Source organism: Tachysurus fulvidraco, chromosome 13, assembly GCF_022655615.1.
Source record: "Tachysurus fulvidraco isolate hzauxx_2018 chromosome 13, HZAU_PFXX_2.0, whole genome shotgun sequence".
NCBI lineage: Eukaryota > Metazoa > Chordata > Actinopteri > Siluriformes > Bagridae > Tachysurus > Tachysurus fulvidraco.
This window is the reverse complement of record NC_062530.1, coordinates 26,066,598-26,081,597: the sequence shown is the minus strand read 5'-3', so window position 1 is coordinate 26,081,597 and position 15,000 is coordinate 26,066,598. Positions and strand designations below refer to the sequence as shown.

The 15,000-nt window shown below is 44.2% G+C and overlaps 1 protein-coding gene and 1 long non-coding RNA gene across 2 annotated transcripts in view; one reads left to right on the top strand and one right to left on the bottom strand.

The window, feature by feature from the left end:
* The window catches only part of LOC113652642 (carbohydrate sulfotransferase 8-like), a 79,639-nt gene that overhangs the window by 20,741 nt on the left and 43,898 nt on the right, over positions 1–15,000 (top strand). The window contains exon 2 of the mRNA XM_047822684.1: positions 12,169–12,348. Coding sequence (XP_047678640.1) covers positions 12,171–12,348 — 178 coding nt within the window. The 5' untranslated portion in view covers positions 12,169–12,170. The remainder of the gene's footprint in view (positions 1–12,168; positions 12,349–15,000) is intronic.
* Positions 7,038–13,190, bottom strand: LOC125146234. The gene is made up of 3 exons (XR_007144743.1): positions 13,061–13,190; positions 12,116–12,358; positions 7,038–7,173 (listed from the first exon to the last, which is right to left on the bottom strand). It is a non-coding gene; the product is annotated as an uncharacterized LOC125146234 (long non-coding RNA).

The following is a 15,000-nucleotide window of genomic DNA, read 5'->3' as shown; positions in this document are numbered from 1 at the left end:
TTGCTTCCTCCACTTCCGAACCATAGATACATTGATGTTGAATACTTTCAGCTGCTCTATTCCTGTTTACAACCGCGTAACTGATAGCCTGAAGTTTGTATTGTGCCTCGTAAGCATCTGATTTTTATTGGCGGATGGCAAACCGACTTAAGGTGCATTTACCGCCACCTACTGGACTGGAGTGTGGAGCGCATAATGGTTAGGAAGAAACAAATGTTGTTTTGCAACATACCGGTAGTTATACTGTACCTACCGGAGGCGTGGCGAAGGTAAGCATACGTACTGTACGTATTACGTAATGTTCTCTGATTGGTTTATCGCTGCCAGCGTACGTAGTGTATGTATTACGTCCCCGTGGCAGCGGGAAATGGTCCGACAGTCAATCAAGTGGAGCGCTTACTAAAGTCACATAACATTTTTACAGATTTTTGGAACTCAGTGCACACACTGTAAGGCGCACCGGATTATTAGGTGCACGGCCGATTTTTGAGAAAATTCAAGGATTTTAGGTGCGCCTTATAGTGCGGAAAATACTGTACTTTCTTTCTCATTTGTTCCTGAACTTTTGAGGATCTTTTGGTCTATTTCACTTTGTCAGTCAGGTCCTATTTATAGTAAGTGATTTCATGATTGTGATCAGGTTTGGCAGTAATCAGGCCTGGGTGTGGATAGAGAAATGGAACTCAGGTGTGATAAACCACAGTTAAATTATGTTTTGTTTTAACAGGGGGGCAAACACTTTTTCACACAGGGCCATGTAGGTTTGGATTTTGTTTTCCATTAATAATAAAAACCTTCATTTAAAAACTGCATGTTGTGTTTACTCGTGTTATCTTTGACTAATATTTACATTTGTTTAATGATCTGAAACATTAAAGTTGACGAACATACAAAAAAATAAAAAATCAGGAAGGGGTGCCAACACTTTTTTACACCACCGTAAGTGAATATTAACAAAACGTTTAGACTCCGAGTCTGAACACAGTCCAGTGTGAGGTATCTGTGTTGTAGCATCTCAGCACTGCAGCGAAGATCGAAAAGTCTTCGTAGCTTTAGGTCGGGTGCCAAAGCGTCTTACCGATCCGTCGGGTTCCGTTAAACTGCAGAATTACGCCGTGAAGCCGTACACAGAGAGGATTATAGAGAGAACGCTGCGACAATTCAGTAGAGACGTGAGTGTGGAGAATCCATCGGATGGAGTCAAATCCCCAAACGCGCTCCTTATTATAGAGCACAAAAGACATTTGTGGTGCGATGAAGACCGTTTAGAGTTAACAACACAAAATGGCACTGATTCCTCAAGAGCTTTCTCTCTCTATCAGTTTAAAGAAATAAATCTGAGCTCTGAACAGGAACAGAACTCTGCTTTTATCTCTCCAGGCTGATTGAGCTGATACACAAGTGTATTTCTGTCCATTAAAGCTAATGAAATGACGGCAGAAGGAGTGAGAGACGCGGCGTTTACACTCAGTTTCGACACGTGACAGAGGGAGGGGTTCAGACCTGACTGCAGAGGTACAAGGTCAGTGAACGTAGGAACGCTACAGCGGTTCGAGGGAACAGACGGCGCTGTGGCTGAAAAACAGGGAGGAAAAAAATCATCCGCCGCTTTCTCTGTTTCTCATCTTCTCCTCTGCAGGACTTTTAATCTCCATCTGAACATCAGACGCCACGTAGCGTCAACACGAATCGCTGCCATTTACATCACAGAATTCTCTCATCCGATTGGTGTTGATTCGTCTTCTAGCGCCGAGTTTCCCGGTTACAGCGTCTCGTTCACGGGGACTCGTAGAGCAGATGATTCAGATCGTTTCATTTAATCCTTACAACAGATTAGATTAGATTAGATTCAACTTTATATCAAGTAAACAGGTTGTAAAATGTTGCTCTGCTGAATCTTTAAGTAAGGAGATGTTTATTAAATATTTATTACAGAAGACTTCGGCGTCTGCGGTTCGAGGTAACGCTGTAACGTAAAATAAACATCTTCATATATCTGTTAGTTGTAGCTGCTAGAATACAAGTGAGAGCAGGAGCTGAGGTTCTGTGGACCTTTAAATAGATAAAAAACTCTGTGTATCGTTCTTTAATACATGAAAAAGAAAATAATAATCAGCTTCAGTGTGATTACAGTAAACTCACTTCATCACAACGCTTCACTGATTATTTGTCTATAACCGCACGACCCACACTGATTATTCCGCCGGTGTTTTGTGTCGCTCGATCCAGAGTGTTGTGTTAAAGCGCTTTGTCTCTGGAACCAGGCTTTCGGTCTGCTTCAGAAGTGTGTGTGTGTGTGTGTGTGTGTGTGTTGTAGAAAAACGAGTGAATATCTTCAGTGTAAATCACTATAAATCTCTATAATCTTCATCTCTCTGAGGATAACAAACATCTAATCATGTTACATTACCGTGTTGTGGTGTTTAGGGAAGCGCACTGGTTTCCATGGTGATGTCGGAGTGAAAGGTTTAGTGAAATGAAAGGCTACTGCTTTGGTAAACTCATAATGAATAATGAATACTGTCATCAGTTTAAGAACATGATAGAAAGCTGGTATGTTACACACAATCTCACAAATCTAGTGTACAAAGCTTCTGTAAAGTTTTAGTCACGTCACGGACACAGACCACACGTCTGATATTGATACGGTTTGGTGTCAGTAAGCAAATAATTTAGTGTAAAAAAACATGAGTGGAAATTTTCCTGACTGTTTCAACCTGCTGGCACTGGAGACTCCTTCCATTAATGATCACCTTACAGAAAACCTCACCGGTGATCATATGTATCACGCTCGAACACGAAATCCTCTTGTCCTGTTTGTTCAGACTACTGATTTGTCTGTGCCTGTGTGTGTGTGTGTGTGTGTGTGTGTGTGTGTATGTGTCATGTGTGTGTGTGTGTGAGTGTGTTTGTGTGTGTGTGTGTGTGTGTGTGTGTGTGTGTGTGTGTGTGTTTGTGTGTTTTGTTTGAGTGCTTCAAAGCACCCTTGTGGTAGCTGCGGGGTGAAGGACGGCGACTCCTGTGTGATTTTACATCAATATTTCAGAAGCTTGTAATGGGTTCATGGCTGTTCTGAGGTCAGTGTTTAAAAAGAAGCAGCATCTCTCTCTCTCTCTCTCTCTATCCTCTCATATATATATCTATCTCTATAATGTTTTGATGAATCTCTCTCTCTCTCTTGTGATGATCTCTCCTCTCTCTTCTCTTCTCTCGCTCTCTCTCTTTTCTCTGTGATGATCTCTCTCTCTCTGTGGTAATCAGTCTCTCTCTCTCTCTCTCTCTCTCTCTCTCTCTCTCTCTCACTCACTCTCTCTCTCTCTCTCTCTGAGTGAGCGCTTTGCTAACTGATCCCATTCAGGTGCAGTCCTGCCAGCAGCGCTGCATTGGTGGAGCTGGTGCATGATGGGATTGGCTTCAGTTCTGTGAGCTGTAATTTAAACCCCTCCTTTTGCTCCCACTCGTCCCTCTCCATGTGCCACCTGCAGTTCTCTGAAGCAGACAGGAACTCGCATTGTTTAGCCAAGTATTCATCCTGTGAAGAGAGCAGTTAAGCACCGCAGGATTACAGCAACAAGCCTGTCATTTTAATGAAGAAGTCTCATTCCGTGTGCGGACGAGGACGAGACGCCGTGCTCGTAGCTTTACATACAAGGCAGTAGAGTACAAACCTATCATTTGCAGCTCCACTACTGTCACCGTAGCGACGGAGGGTTTACTCGAGCGATTCTTAAAGCTAGAAGGGAACTTTATACAGAAAAAAACTGTGAGCAGCTAAAGGTAGGCAGAGGAAAGGTAGGTAGTAAGGTAGTAGAGGAAATACAATCGTGTGAGGACGCTGAAGACAAGACATGCAGCATCGTTCTGCATCAGGAGCAGGAGCATCACCTGAGAGTTCATCACAGGACATTTTATACTCTTTTACTTCCTTCAATTCGCTGATAAAATATTGCACTCGACAAAGAATATCGGAAACCGAATCGATGAGCAGTGATTTTTACACGTGTATGCAGTGAAAGTGATAGGCCGAATTAAAAGAGCCTTGATCAAGGCTTGATTTTGGAGTGAGTCCATTAGAACAGTGGTCCCCAACCCCCGGGCCCCGGAAAGGTACCGGTCCGTGGACCAAATGGTACCGGGCCGCCTAAGGAGTAAGGAACATTAAATTATTTCCATTTTATTTACTGTGGTGTATTTCTCTCGGGTTTGTGTGACTTTCCATGGACGAGAGGTTAACCGGGAGCTGAGAGACGTCACCTAAAGCCGCACCGATACCGCGCATGCGCAAAATATCATGATATCGGGCCGGGTTTAGGTGACGTCTGGAGCTGAGCGGCTGCGAGCGGCAGTGGTGTTGTAGCTTTGGTGGAGACAGAAGGTGTGTGTCGCTCTTCTCTCTGTTCACCGGTACTTTGTCATGTTTAACAGTGCTTGGTGTACGTGTATATTGTGTTTGCTCAAATTTAACCCACAAATTAGCAAAAATGAGCACGAAACAGACGTCGTTAGAAAGTTAGAAACTCTGCCGGTGTTCTGGATTAAAGTCATGGCGGAATACCCTGAGATTGTCACCACAGCACTTACATCCCTATCGCCATTTCCGACATGCTGTCTGTGTGAAGCGGGGATTTCTGCAGTGACGGCAACCGAAACAAAACAACGGAATAAACTGGACATAAGCGACACACTTCGGGTGTCATTGTCTCCTAAGAAACAAGCTCAGGGTTCTCATTGGTTTAGAGCTGTAGTGAGTTAAAAAGGCATGTTTAAATACAATTACATTAAAATTATTCATTTAAAATGATAAATGTTATGATCAAATGAAATGAATAAATGAAATGGTAAAATGGTCAAACATTGACCGGTCCGCGGCGAAAAAAAGGTTGGGGACCACTGCATTAGAATAATGTTTTAACACTGTAACAATAGGTTTATCTCCGTAACCCATGTGTGAGGTTTACTAATTTGTGCACTTACCACTTATCACATAAAAAAACAACAACTAAGAAAATTCAAAGCGTAAAAAAATAAACAAAAGCGCAGACAAGGACAAGCAACAAGGGAGCTGCAATGGCAGGGAGCCACTGAGCTAATAAACAGCTCGAAGAGGCTCGGGTGAAACGGCAAGCGATAACAAAAGGGACATGAAATTCGGCAAGGTGGAATAACTGAAACACAAACACAGCATGACATTAGTATTCGGGGGAAGTGGAGCATGGCTGCGTGCTACTGCGTCTTACTGCCTCATTTATCCAAATTCAGCTCCAGGCTTACGTGAGCATTGTGATTCAACCCGAGGGGGGGGGGGGGTGCGGAGTAGGGGTTTGGGGGTCGTGAGATGATTTCCAGAAACTTTATTTCATTCATTCATTTTCTACCGCTTATCCGAACTTCTCGGGTCACAGGGAGCCTGTACCTATCTCAGGCGTCATCGGGCATCGAGGCAGGATACACCCTGGACAGAGTGCCAACCCATCGCAGGGCACACACACACACTCTCATTCACTCACACACTCTCATTCACTCACACACTCACACACTACGGACAATTTTCCAGAGATGCCAATCAACCTACCATGCATGTCTTTGGACCGGGGGAGGAAACCGGAGTACCCGGAGGAAACCCCCAAGGCACGGGGAGAACATGCAAACTCCACACACACAAGGCGGAGGCGGGAATCGAACACCCGACCCCGAAGGTGTGAGGCGAACTTGCTAACCACTAAGCCACTAAGCCACCATGCCCCCCAGAAACTTTAAGCTCCCGACCAATACGACTGGATAAGGTCACCATTCAACGTAACCACGGCAAATCATCTTGCGTCAGATACGGAAAATGCGCTGATAGAACTTTCAACCGATCGAACCCTGAGGCCGGCATTTGACGGCAAGACGCTGGATTATTTCTGGGTTTCAGTCGCGCTGGAATATCTACAGTTGTCGAAAGCCGTGTCGGATTTACTGATGCAATCTGACTCAACGTATTTATGCGAAAAGACATTCTCCGCGCTGACTTACATTAAGAATAAACACAGGTCACGGCTTAACGTTGAAGATGATCTGCTGGTGGCGAGCTCCAAAATCGAACCTAGAGTGGACCTGCTTTGCTCCACGCACAGCGCCCATCCATCACGTTAGGCGTTTTTTCTGAATACATCTACAATAACAATACAATTATACATGAAGTTATAATTGTTCCGGGGAGGGGGGGGCATGGATCATCAGTGGTCTAATACTGGGGGGTCGCGGTCTGAAAAGTTTGGGAACTCCTGCTCTAGTTATCTCTTCTTCTCACTTCTCAGGTCCGATTTGGTGCAGACTCGTGTTCGAATGCAGCAGTGAAGCAGATGGTTACTGTGTTTTGCCCTGAACACATGGTAGTCGATCCAGGGATCTTCTTTATAAAGATCACCTCAGAAAGTTTTCCCTATCACATAACAGACATATGGTGAGCCTTATATTTTCACAGAATGCCCACCATACCCATGAGGTAAACCCATATGGTCCCCAATCATACACAATGTCCACTGATAGGATATATTTATGGAAAACCTGGTCAAAGAGTAACTTGATCATTTCCATGGCGGTTGGGAGAGCACAGGGTGGCACAATCTTGTAGGCCACCTTGATGGCAGTGTAGCTGTGTGCATAAGGGAGGGCAGTGATGTATGATGAGGAGTTCAGTATGATGTGTGACCACTGGCATTGGGGTATCAGCTGTAGTACCAACAGCCCTTCATGCAGTTGCCATAGGGGTCCTGGTCTGAGCACAGACGGTGCAGGAATTGACAAAGGTTTTAATGACCCTGCAGCTGGAGGGCGCCAGATAGCAGAGAGGATGTTCTGGCAGGCACTCGGGTGGCAGGCACTCGGGTGGCGATTGGCTCAGCCAGATAGCGACCGTGATGAACTGAGACAGCTCCATGTCCTTCTTTTCACAAGCCATTTCTGCCTGCAGCATGGTGGTAAGTCCTTCCCAGGAGATGTCCCGCAGCGTCGCATTGTTCCAGCCACTCTGTGTGGCCAGGGTCCTGAATTTAACGGTGTAGTCAGCAGCTGAGTCGGCACCTTGACGTAACCGTAGCAGTCGGTCTGACACAAAAAGCTGTCCTTTCTCCACACTGGGGTGAGAAATGAGAAAAGGACTGCTCGATACACGACCAACATGGTTTAAATCTGTTAAGAAAATGAATACACTGTAAGCATAGGCAATATTTTGGACACACATGCTTGGTTCTCATTAGTGATCACAGAGTTAGAAGAACACATCTGCTTCTGGATCTATTTGTGCCAAGCACCACCCGAACTGCCGCACACAGCGAAACACACAAGTGCTGGTGTGACTTGTTAGCTGTGTGCAGTGAGAAGGATCAATTTGTTCTGTCAGAGTACGCCTGGGTATGTGTTACAGTAGGAGGAAAACTCAGACGGAGAGAGAGAGAAAGAGAGAGAGAGAGAGGCTGCATTAAGATTCAGAAAATCATTCACACCAGTATTTTTGCTTTTCTGGTAAATATGTCATCCCTTTCTCATCCACAAACCCAAGGAGCCTTTTGAGACACTGCGCTGTCTGGACGTAGCAGACTAACAGGATGTAAAGGATTCCACCTTCCATCACCTTCAACACGGTTCTGTGATCTTTATTTGTTTAAGAAGAATCATAACGGCACCTTCTAGCAAGATCTTTGTTCATATCTGGACCGGATTCATAAGTTAAAGATAAAAGGTGCTGATATACTTTTAGCAGGAGATCTACCCTCGATTTGTCCGCCGGACGCATACGGAGACGCTCAGCCATGGCAGATCTCTCGGTATAGAGAGTGTGTGTTAATGAGAGTGTAGAGAAGCTTTACTGTGTGCTAATGAAACACAGATAGAGAGGACGCTTCACTTACACGTCTTTTCATTATTGCTGCTCCAGGAAACTAGCTTAGATCAATCAGTGGGCTGAATACTGGCTTTTAGATGTGTGTGTGTGAGAGAGAGAGAGAGAGAGAGATAGATGTGTGTGTGTTAGAGAGAGATAGATAGATGTGTGTGTGTGTGTGAGAGAGAGATAGATAGATGTGTGTGTGTGTGTGTGTGTGTGTGTGTGTGTGTGTGTGAGATAGAGAGATAGATAGATAGATGTGTGTGTGTGAGAGAGATAGATAGATAGATAGATAGATAGATAGATAGATAGATAGATAGATAGATAGATAGATAGATAGATAGATAGATAGATAGATAGATAGATAGATGTGTGTGTGTGTGAAAGAGATAGATAGATAGATGTGTGTGTGTGTGAGATAGATAGATAGATAGATAGATAGATAGATAGATAGATAGATAGATAGATAGATAGATAGATAGATAGATAGATAGATAGATAGATAGATAGATGTGTGTGTGTGAAAGAGATAGATAGATAGATGTGTGTGTGTGAGATAGATAGATAGATAGATAGATAGATAGATAGATAGATAGATAGATAGATAGATAGATAGATAGATAGATAGATAGATAGATAGATAGATAGATGTGTGAATCTAATTTGCTGTTATAGATTCCTATTAACAATTAGTCTGATTACACACGGGGCTTTTAAATGATGGAATATTATGGGATTGGTCTTAATGGGAGTAATATAGCCATGGAAGCTGTCTGAACCTTCAGCCTTGAGATGCTTTAACATTAGCACTGAAACACACTCAGTCGAGCAAACCAACACGTCACTGAGGGTCTTTTTACACCCGGTCACTTCGTGTGTTGTATTAGTAGCTGAAACGCTTCCCAGACCTCCTCCTGAAGGGGTTCGAACCATCGGATTTATATCCGTCTCCAAAACGTTTCGGAGGACATTTAGACCATCGGATAGCTATCGGATCACAGAAAACACAGGAAGTGACCAGGTGTAAAAAGCCCCTAAATACGTGGCTACAGAGCGACCGGTTCTCTCTCTCCCTCTGATCCAGGGCATTTCTTTATAGCTTTGGATCAATAAAACTGCACCTTTTACTTTAATATACTGATGATCAGTATGAACATCGCTGATAGAAAGCGAGCCTTGAAACCTTTCCCATTGTTCAGGGATCTTCCTGATGGCTGCTTTGATTCAGTGAATTGATGCGTGGTCAGAAAAATACATACAAACCACATATTCATTTTTTTCTCTTAAATTATTCTGTTAAATTATTCCAGCTGCCAGAGCATGGGGGTGAGAAATGCTACACTACAGAGAGATATCGAACACGGATATCGAACGCATGGTAAAAGCTTTACTGAATGTCAGGGCTGTATTTTAGGCTGGAGATCTGCAGTGAGGAAAAATAACAGCTTCATCCTGACGGATCCTCATCAGGGTTGTGGTGGATATATAGGTGGGGTAACAAACCCCTGATGAGACACCAGTTAGAGGGGAATCTTTGGAGCGTTTCTGGCATTTTTATCCAGAGTTTTCAGATTTGCAATGGTAGACTTGGAGCTCACAACAACTCCAATCGGTTGTCCAACATTTAAACCACTGAGCTACCACTTCAACACTCTAATTAATAACTTTAATTTGGTGTATCTAGTCCACCTGCGTTGGGAGTAGCCCAACAAGGACATGAAGAGAACATGGACAGAAACTATGCATAGATAGCCACCTAAGCTCAGATTCAAACCTGGAGCTCCGAGGTGCCGATAATATCTACTGATTCATCTATCATCCCTTTTTGTCTTGCAAGCCTCATCTTGCCATCTGACTTCTGATTCCACCACTGCTGATGCCGTGTATGTACGGCATCACGGACTCCTGGTTCAGGTGTAGAATTCAGCACCCTAAAAAGTTTACCTGGTACCCGAGTTAGCGCAGACCCTTGATGCAGGAAGTTCCTGACTCCCACAGATCAGGCAGTGAAGCCGATACACAGAACGAGGGTTAGTGTTCCGTTTCATACAGTTCCTGTTCCTCTGCTCTTCTCCTATCAGCAGTCTTTTTATTGCCCCTGTGATCAGCTGCCAGCTGGGAACAATCGAGGTGGAAAGTGACACTAATTTCCTTCCAGCTGTGAGAGTTTGTTCATGGTTGTGCTTCAGGCCATGTGCACTTGTTGATGTTCTGATCTCTGTCTCGTGTGTTTATGGTGTCCCTGTACTGTACATGTGAGAGTGGAAATACCGATGGAGACGACAGGAACCGGTACAGTCATTAACACAACCTTTCCAAAATCTGCTCTCTGGTCCAAATCTGGTTTCTCTTACCATTTTTATTTGAGTGAAGCATGGCAAATTATAAACGTACAGTTATTGAAACTTAACTTGGTGCACAATGAAACAAGAGCTGTGCTCATTCTGTACATTGTGCATTGTTGTACAGAGTTTACAGAAACTAGCTCAAAAAAGCTCAGCAATAAAAAAGTTGCCCTTTTTCACCCCTAATCTGTCGCTCTTTGTTAGAAATGAGTCCATTGTGGTGCACAAGCATTTCTTATTTAGTCGTAAATCCATTCATTCATTCAGTCATTTTCTACCGCTTCTTGGGTCACGGGGAGCCAAGGTGTCAGGTGTCTCAGGTGTCATCGGGCATCAAGGCAGGATACCCCCTGGACGGAGTGCCAACCCATCACAGGGCACACACACACACTCTCATTCACTCACACACAATTTTCCAGAGAGGCCAATCAAGCTACCATGCATGTCTTTGGACCGGGGGAGGAAACCGGAGTACCCGGAGGAAACCCCCGAGGCACGGGGAGAACATGCAAACTCCACACACACGAGGCAGAGGCGGGAATCGAACCCCCAACCCTGGAGGTGTGAGGCGAACGTGCTAACCACTGAGCCACCGTTCCCCCTAATCATAAATCCAGATCAGTTAAATGCTAATAAAGACATGGGATGCTAAAATCACACAGATCTGCAACCTTCAACATTTTGATCTCAGACCTGTGAAATAAAGACAATGATCGCTCAGTCGTTTCTGATTAATGGGTCTTCTGTCTATCAAACGTTCTGTAGGTCGTTAGCCGACCGACCGTCCGCTCCTTAACACGCCTTTCTATCGATCTGCGTTCTGTTTAAACAGGAGACAGATTAGCGACATCACAGCACAGCAGCAGGATGTCACAAAGCGACTCCGTTTATTTTATTAAATGAAATGTGAAAGAAAGAAAACGATTCGGCGATTAAAGCCCGTGAGCTTGAATACGATAAGCAGCAGCACGTACGGTACCGAACACGTCACGTTTACACGGTGCTAGAAGACGACGTGTAGAAACGGGACGTGAGGTGGGTTTAATATTGTGGAAGAATAACAGCAGGGAATATCGGGATCTTGGTGCTGGATTACAGAAGGAACAAACTCAGTGTCTTTAACATTCAGGAGAAACAGCAGAGGACGAGATGGCGAAGGGACCCCGAGGAGCTCGAGCAGAGCCGAGCGCACTTAACCGCTGCGAAAATAATAATTATCTCTGTATGAAAGGCTTTATTTATTCAAGGTGACGAACGGATTCTCTCCGTTTCACGCCGCTGTGTGTAAATACAGTAGGATGTGTCTTTACCGTGTCTCTGTAGATGCTACAGTAAATCACACACTCGGCTCTACCGTGTGAACGAAGCAGCACTGATCGCTTTACTCTTCCTGAGGAGCTACAGTTTCCCACGTGCACTAAATCTCTCAGGAACACTGGTGGTGTATTTAGGTTGCAGACGAGGGATCAATGAGGGATTCACTGACTCCAGTGTGTTTCATGCTGAATAGTAGTAGACCTTTTTATGCCATCCGATGCATGTGGCACACAAAACTGGAAATACTTCAGGTGTTTCGGAGCATGATCCTAACCCCAGGCTGAATTCTACAGGATTTCCAGGAGATGTGTGAAAGCCGTCATGACGTTTTACTTGCCCTATGGATGAAGCTGTATACGCTACAGCTGTGACAATGAGTGCCCGTGTGGATCAGACTTTTATTAATACGACTTTCTTAAATAGATGTTCTGTTTTTTTCTGGTAGTGACTTTACATTTCCATGGTCCTAAATGTGGCACTAATCAAAACAAACTGTAATTGGTTGCTTTAAAAATCAATCAGACGTCTACTTAGATGGTCCTTGGCTAATCAAAGCTACTGTGGAGTCTTTTGTCTCTTTACCAACCTCTCTCTCTTTCGCTCTCTCTCTCTCCCTCTTTCATTTTCTGTTGTGTATAGAGATGCTGTGGGCGGACTGTAAAGTGCTGGAGGCGGTGAGAGGGAGACGGGGGTCACGTCGGGGGTCTCGGCCGAAGCTTTCCTGTTCCTTCTGGTTTGTTCTTCTGTTTGGTGCTGGAGGTTTGGTCCTCTTCATCCACCTACAGGATCTATCAGACATGGTGCTCCAGCAGGGACCAGGTCAGTTTCTCTGTTAATGCACACAGACACACAGACGCACACAGAATACAACAAGCACCACTGTTTACAAATGAGTTTTTGAGCATCCATATACACATAAGGTTCCATATCAGTCCCCAAGTTCCTCCATCTGTAGCTACTGATACTAAACCACACCCCCATCTGTAGCTACTGATACTAAACCACACCCCCATCTGTAGCTACTGATACTAAACCACACCCCCATCTGTAGCTACTGATACTAAACCACACCCCCATCTGTAGCTACTGATACTAAACCACACCCCCATCTTTAGCTACTGATACTAAACCACACCCCCATCTGTAGCTACTGATACTAAACCACGCCCCCATCTGTAGCTACTGATACTAAACCACACCCCCATCTTTAGCTACTGATACTAAACCACACCCCCATCTGTAGCTACTGATACTAAACCACACCCCCATCTGTAGCTACTGATACTAAACCACACCCCCATCTGTAGCTACTGATACTAAACCACACCCCCATCTTTAGCTACTGATACTAAACCACGCTCCATCTGTAGCTACTGATACAGAGAGAAACTCTATTGTAGAATAAATGCATTATGGGAAACAGGATCTCTCTCTCTCTCTCTCTCTCTCTCTCTCTCTCTCTCTCTCTCTCTCTCTCTCTCTCTCTCTCTCTCAGCTCATTCTCTCTTATCGAGTAAATCTGATCCATCACCTGATCCAGTTTCTGCTCTTCCTTCCTTTCTGTTGCTGCCACTCATCCTCCCCGCTCTCGTTATCTCTCGTTTTCTCCGTGTCTTTCCGAGTCGTCGGCGAGAACGGACCCGCTATCGACTCTCCACCATGAATCTATAAACACTGCTCTGCTCTGTTTATTCCTGAGCTCCTGCTGTAAATTGGATGAAATGGAGAGTCTTTGTGAAGTGAAAGCTGTAATTACAGTACAGACAGACAGGATAAAGACAGAGAGACTCCTCCATCATGTACTGTACACTTTACATCTCACGTCTCTGATACTCCGTTCAGCTGACAATCTTTCGACAGTCGTCCGGTCTAAACCTGTTATAACGTCTCTTTACTTTTCTCTCTGCTTCTAGATCTTTCTACAGTTGTACATTAAGTTAAAGTGTAAATTAAATAGACTTTAAAACATGGTGACAAAAATATGGTGACTGCAACACAAAAATAATGGGAGAGAAATGCTGGTGTCTGCAGCCTGCAGACACATCACAGAGAAAAAAGCAGCAATTCAGTGCAGGGACAGACAGACAGACAGAGAGAGAGACAGAGAGAGAGAGAGAGAGAGAGAGAGAGAGAGAGAGAGAGAGAGAGAGAGAGAGAGAGAGAATATAAAACAGAAGCTCTGAGTGATGTGACAGGTATTTAAAAAAAGAGGAAGTGAGTATGAGCCACTGCATCTGACTCAAAGAATGACAGTAAACACAGTACACTGTATATTATAGTCTAGATAAAAATGGTCTATACCCCATTCTACCACCCTACCCCGACCCTACACTTCACCTCATTTCACTCTGCCCCTCAACTCTAACCCTTCACTTTACCCCTTAACTCTAACCCTTCACTCTACCCCTTAACTCTAACCCTCCACTCTAACCCTTCACTCTAACCCTTCACTCTAACCCTTCATTCTACCCCTTTAACTCTAACCCATCACTCTACCACCTCCACTCTACCCCCTCAACTCTAACCCTTTACCCAACCCTTCCACTCTAACCCTTTACCCAACCCTTTCACTCTGCCCCTCCAGTCTAACTCTTCCCTCTGCCCCTCCAGTCTACACAATCACAATAACCCTCCACTTTACCCACCACTCTAGCCTTTCACTCTACCCCTTTATATTACCACTCTCTACACATCCACCCTACTCTTCCATGTTGCCCTTCTACCCTAGACTTGCATTATAATTAGCATGAACAACCCACGTCAAGCTGTAAGTCAGTAAAAGGTCTCTCACTGTCAGTGACACTTCATCCACCTCACAATGAGATTTCATATTGAATCATTTTATATTGAATTGTGTATTGATTTGGAGTCACATTTGGACTCTCTCTCTCTCTCTCTTACACACACACACACACACACACACACACACACACACACACACACACACACACACACACACACACACACACACAAATGCTTAAACAAGTGCTTGCATCTCAATTAAGCTCTTCATTCTATTTAATTGCATATAATTGAACTGTAATTACATTAAACTCGACTGTCAGGGCTGTGACTATAGAAGCTGTAAGAGAACACACATCATCAGATCTGAGCTGAGTAATCCCTTCGGTTTTCACTCGAGTGCATAAACACACACACACACACACACACACACACACACACACACACACACACACACACACACCGATCTAATAATGATATTTACACACAGAAACACACACTGCACTTTGAGGGCCAAGTGCTAGACAGCATGCTTACAGGAAAATGCTGTATTTCAGGTAAAAACATAATTTTTTTTTAAATAGGAAAATGACTGAAGGTAAAAGGGGGCTTCTCTGTCTCCAGCCAGGCATTATGGGAAATCCTGTTTGTAGACCACTACATCAATAATGTGACAGATTGTAGCTTTAGAAGGGCTTATGTGCAAATAGCAATCACATACAAATTGTA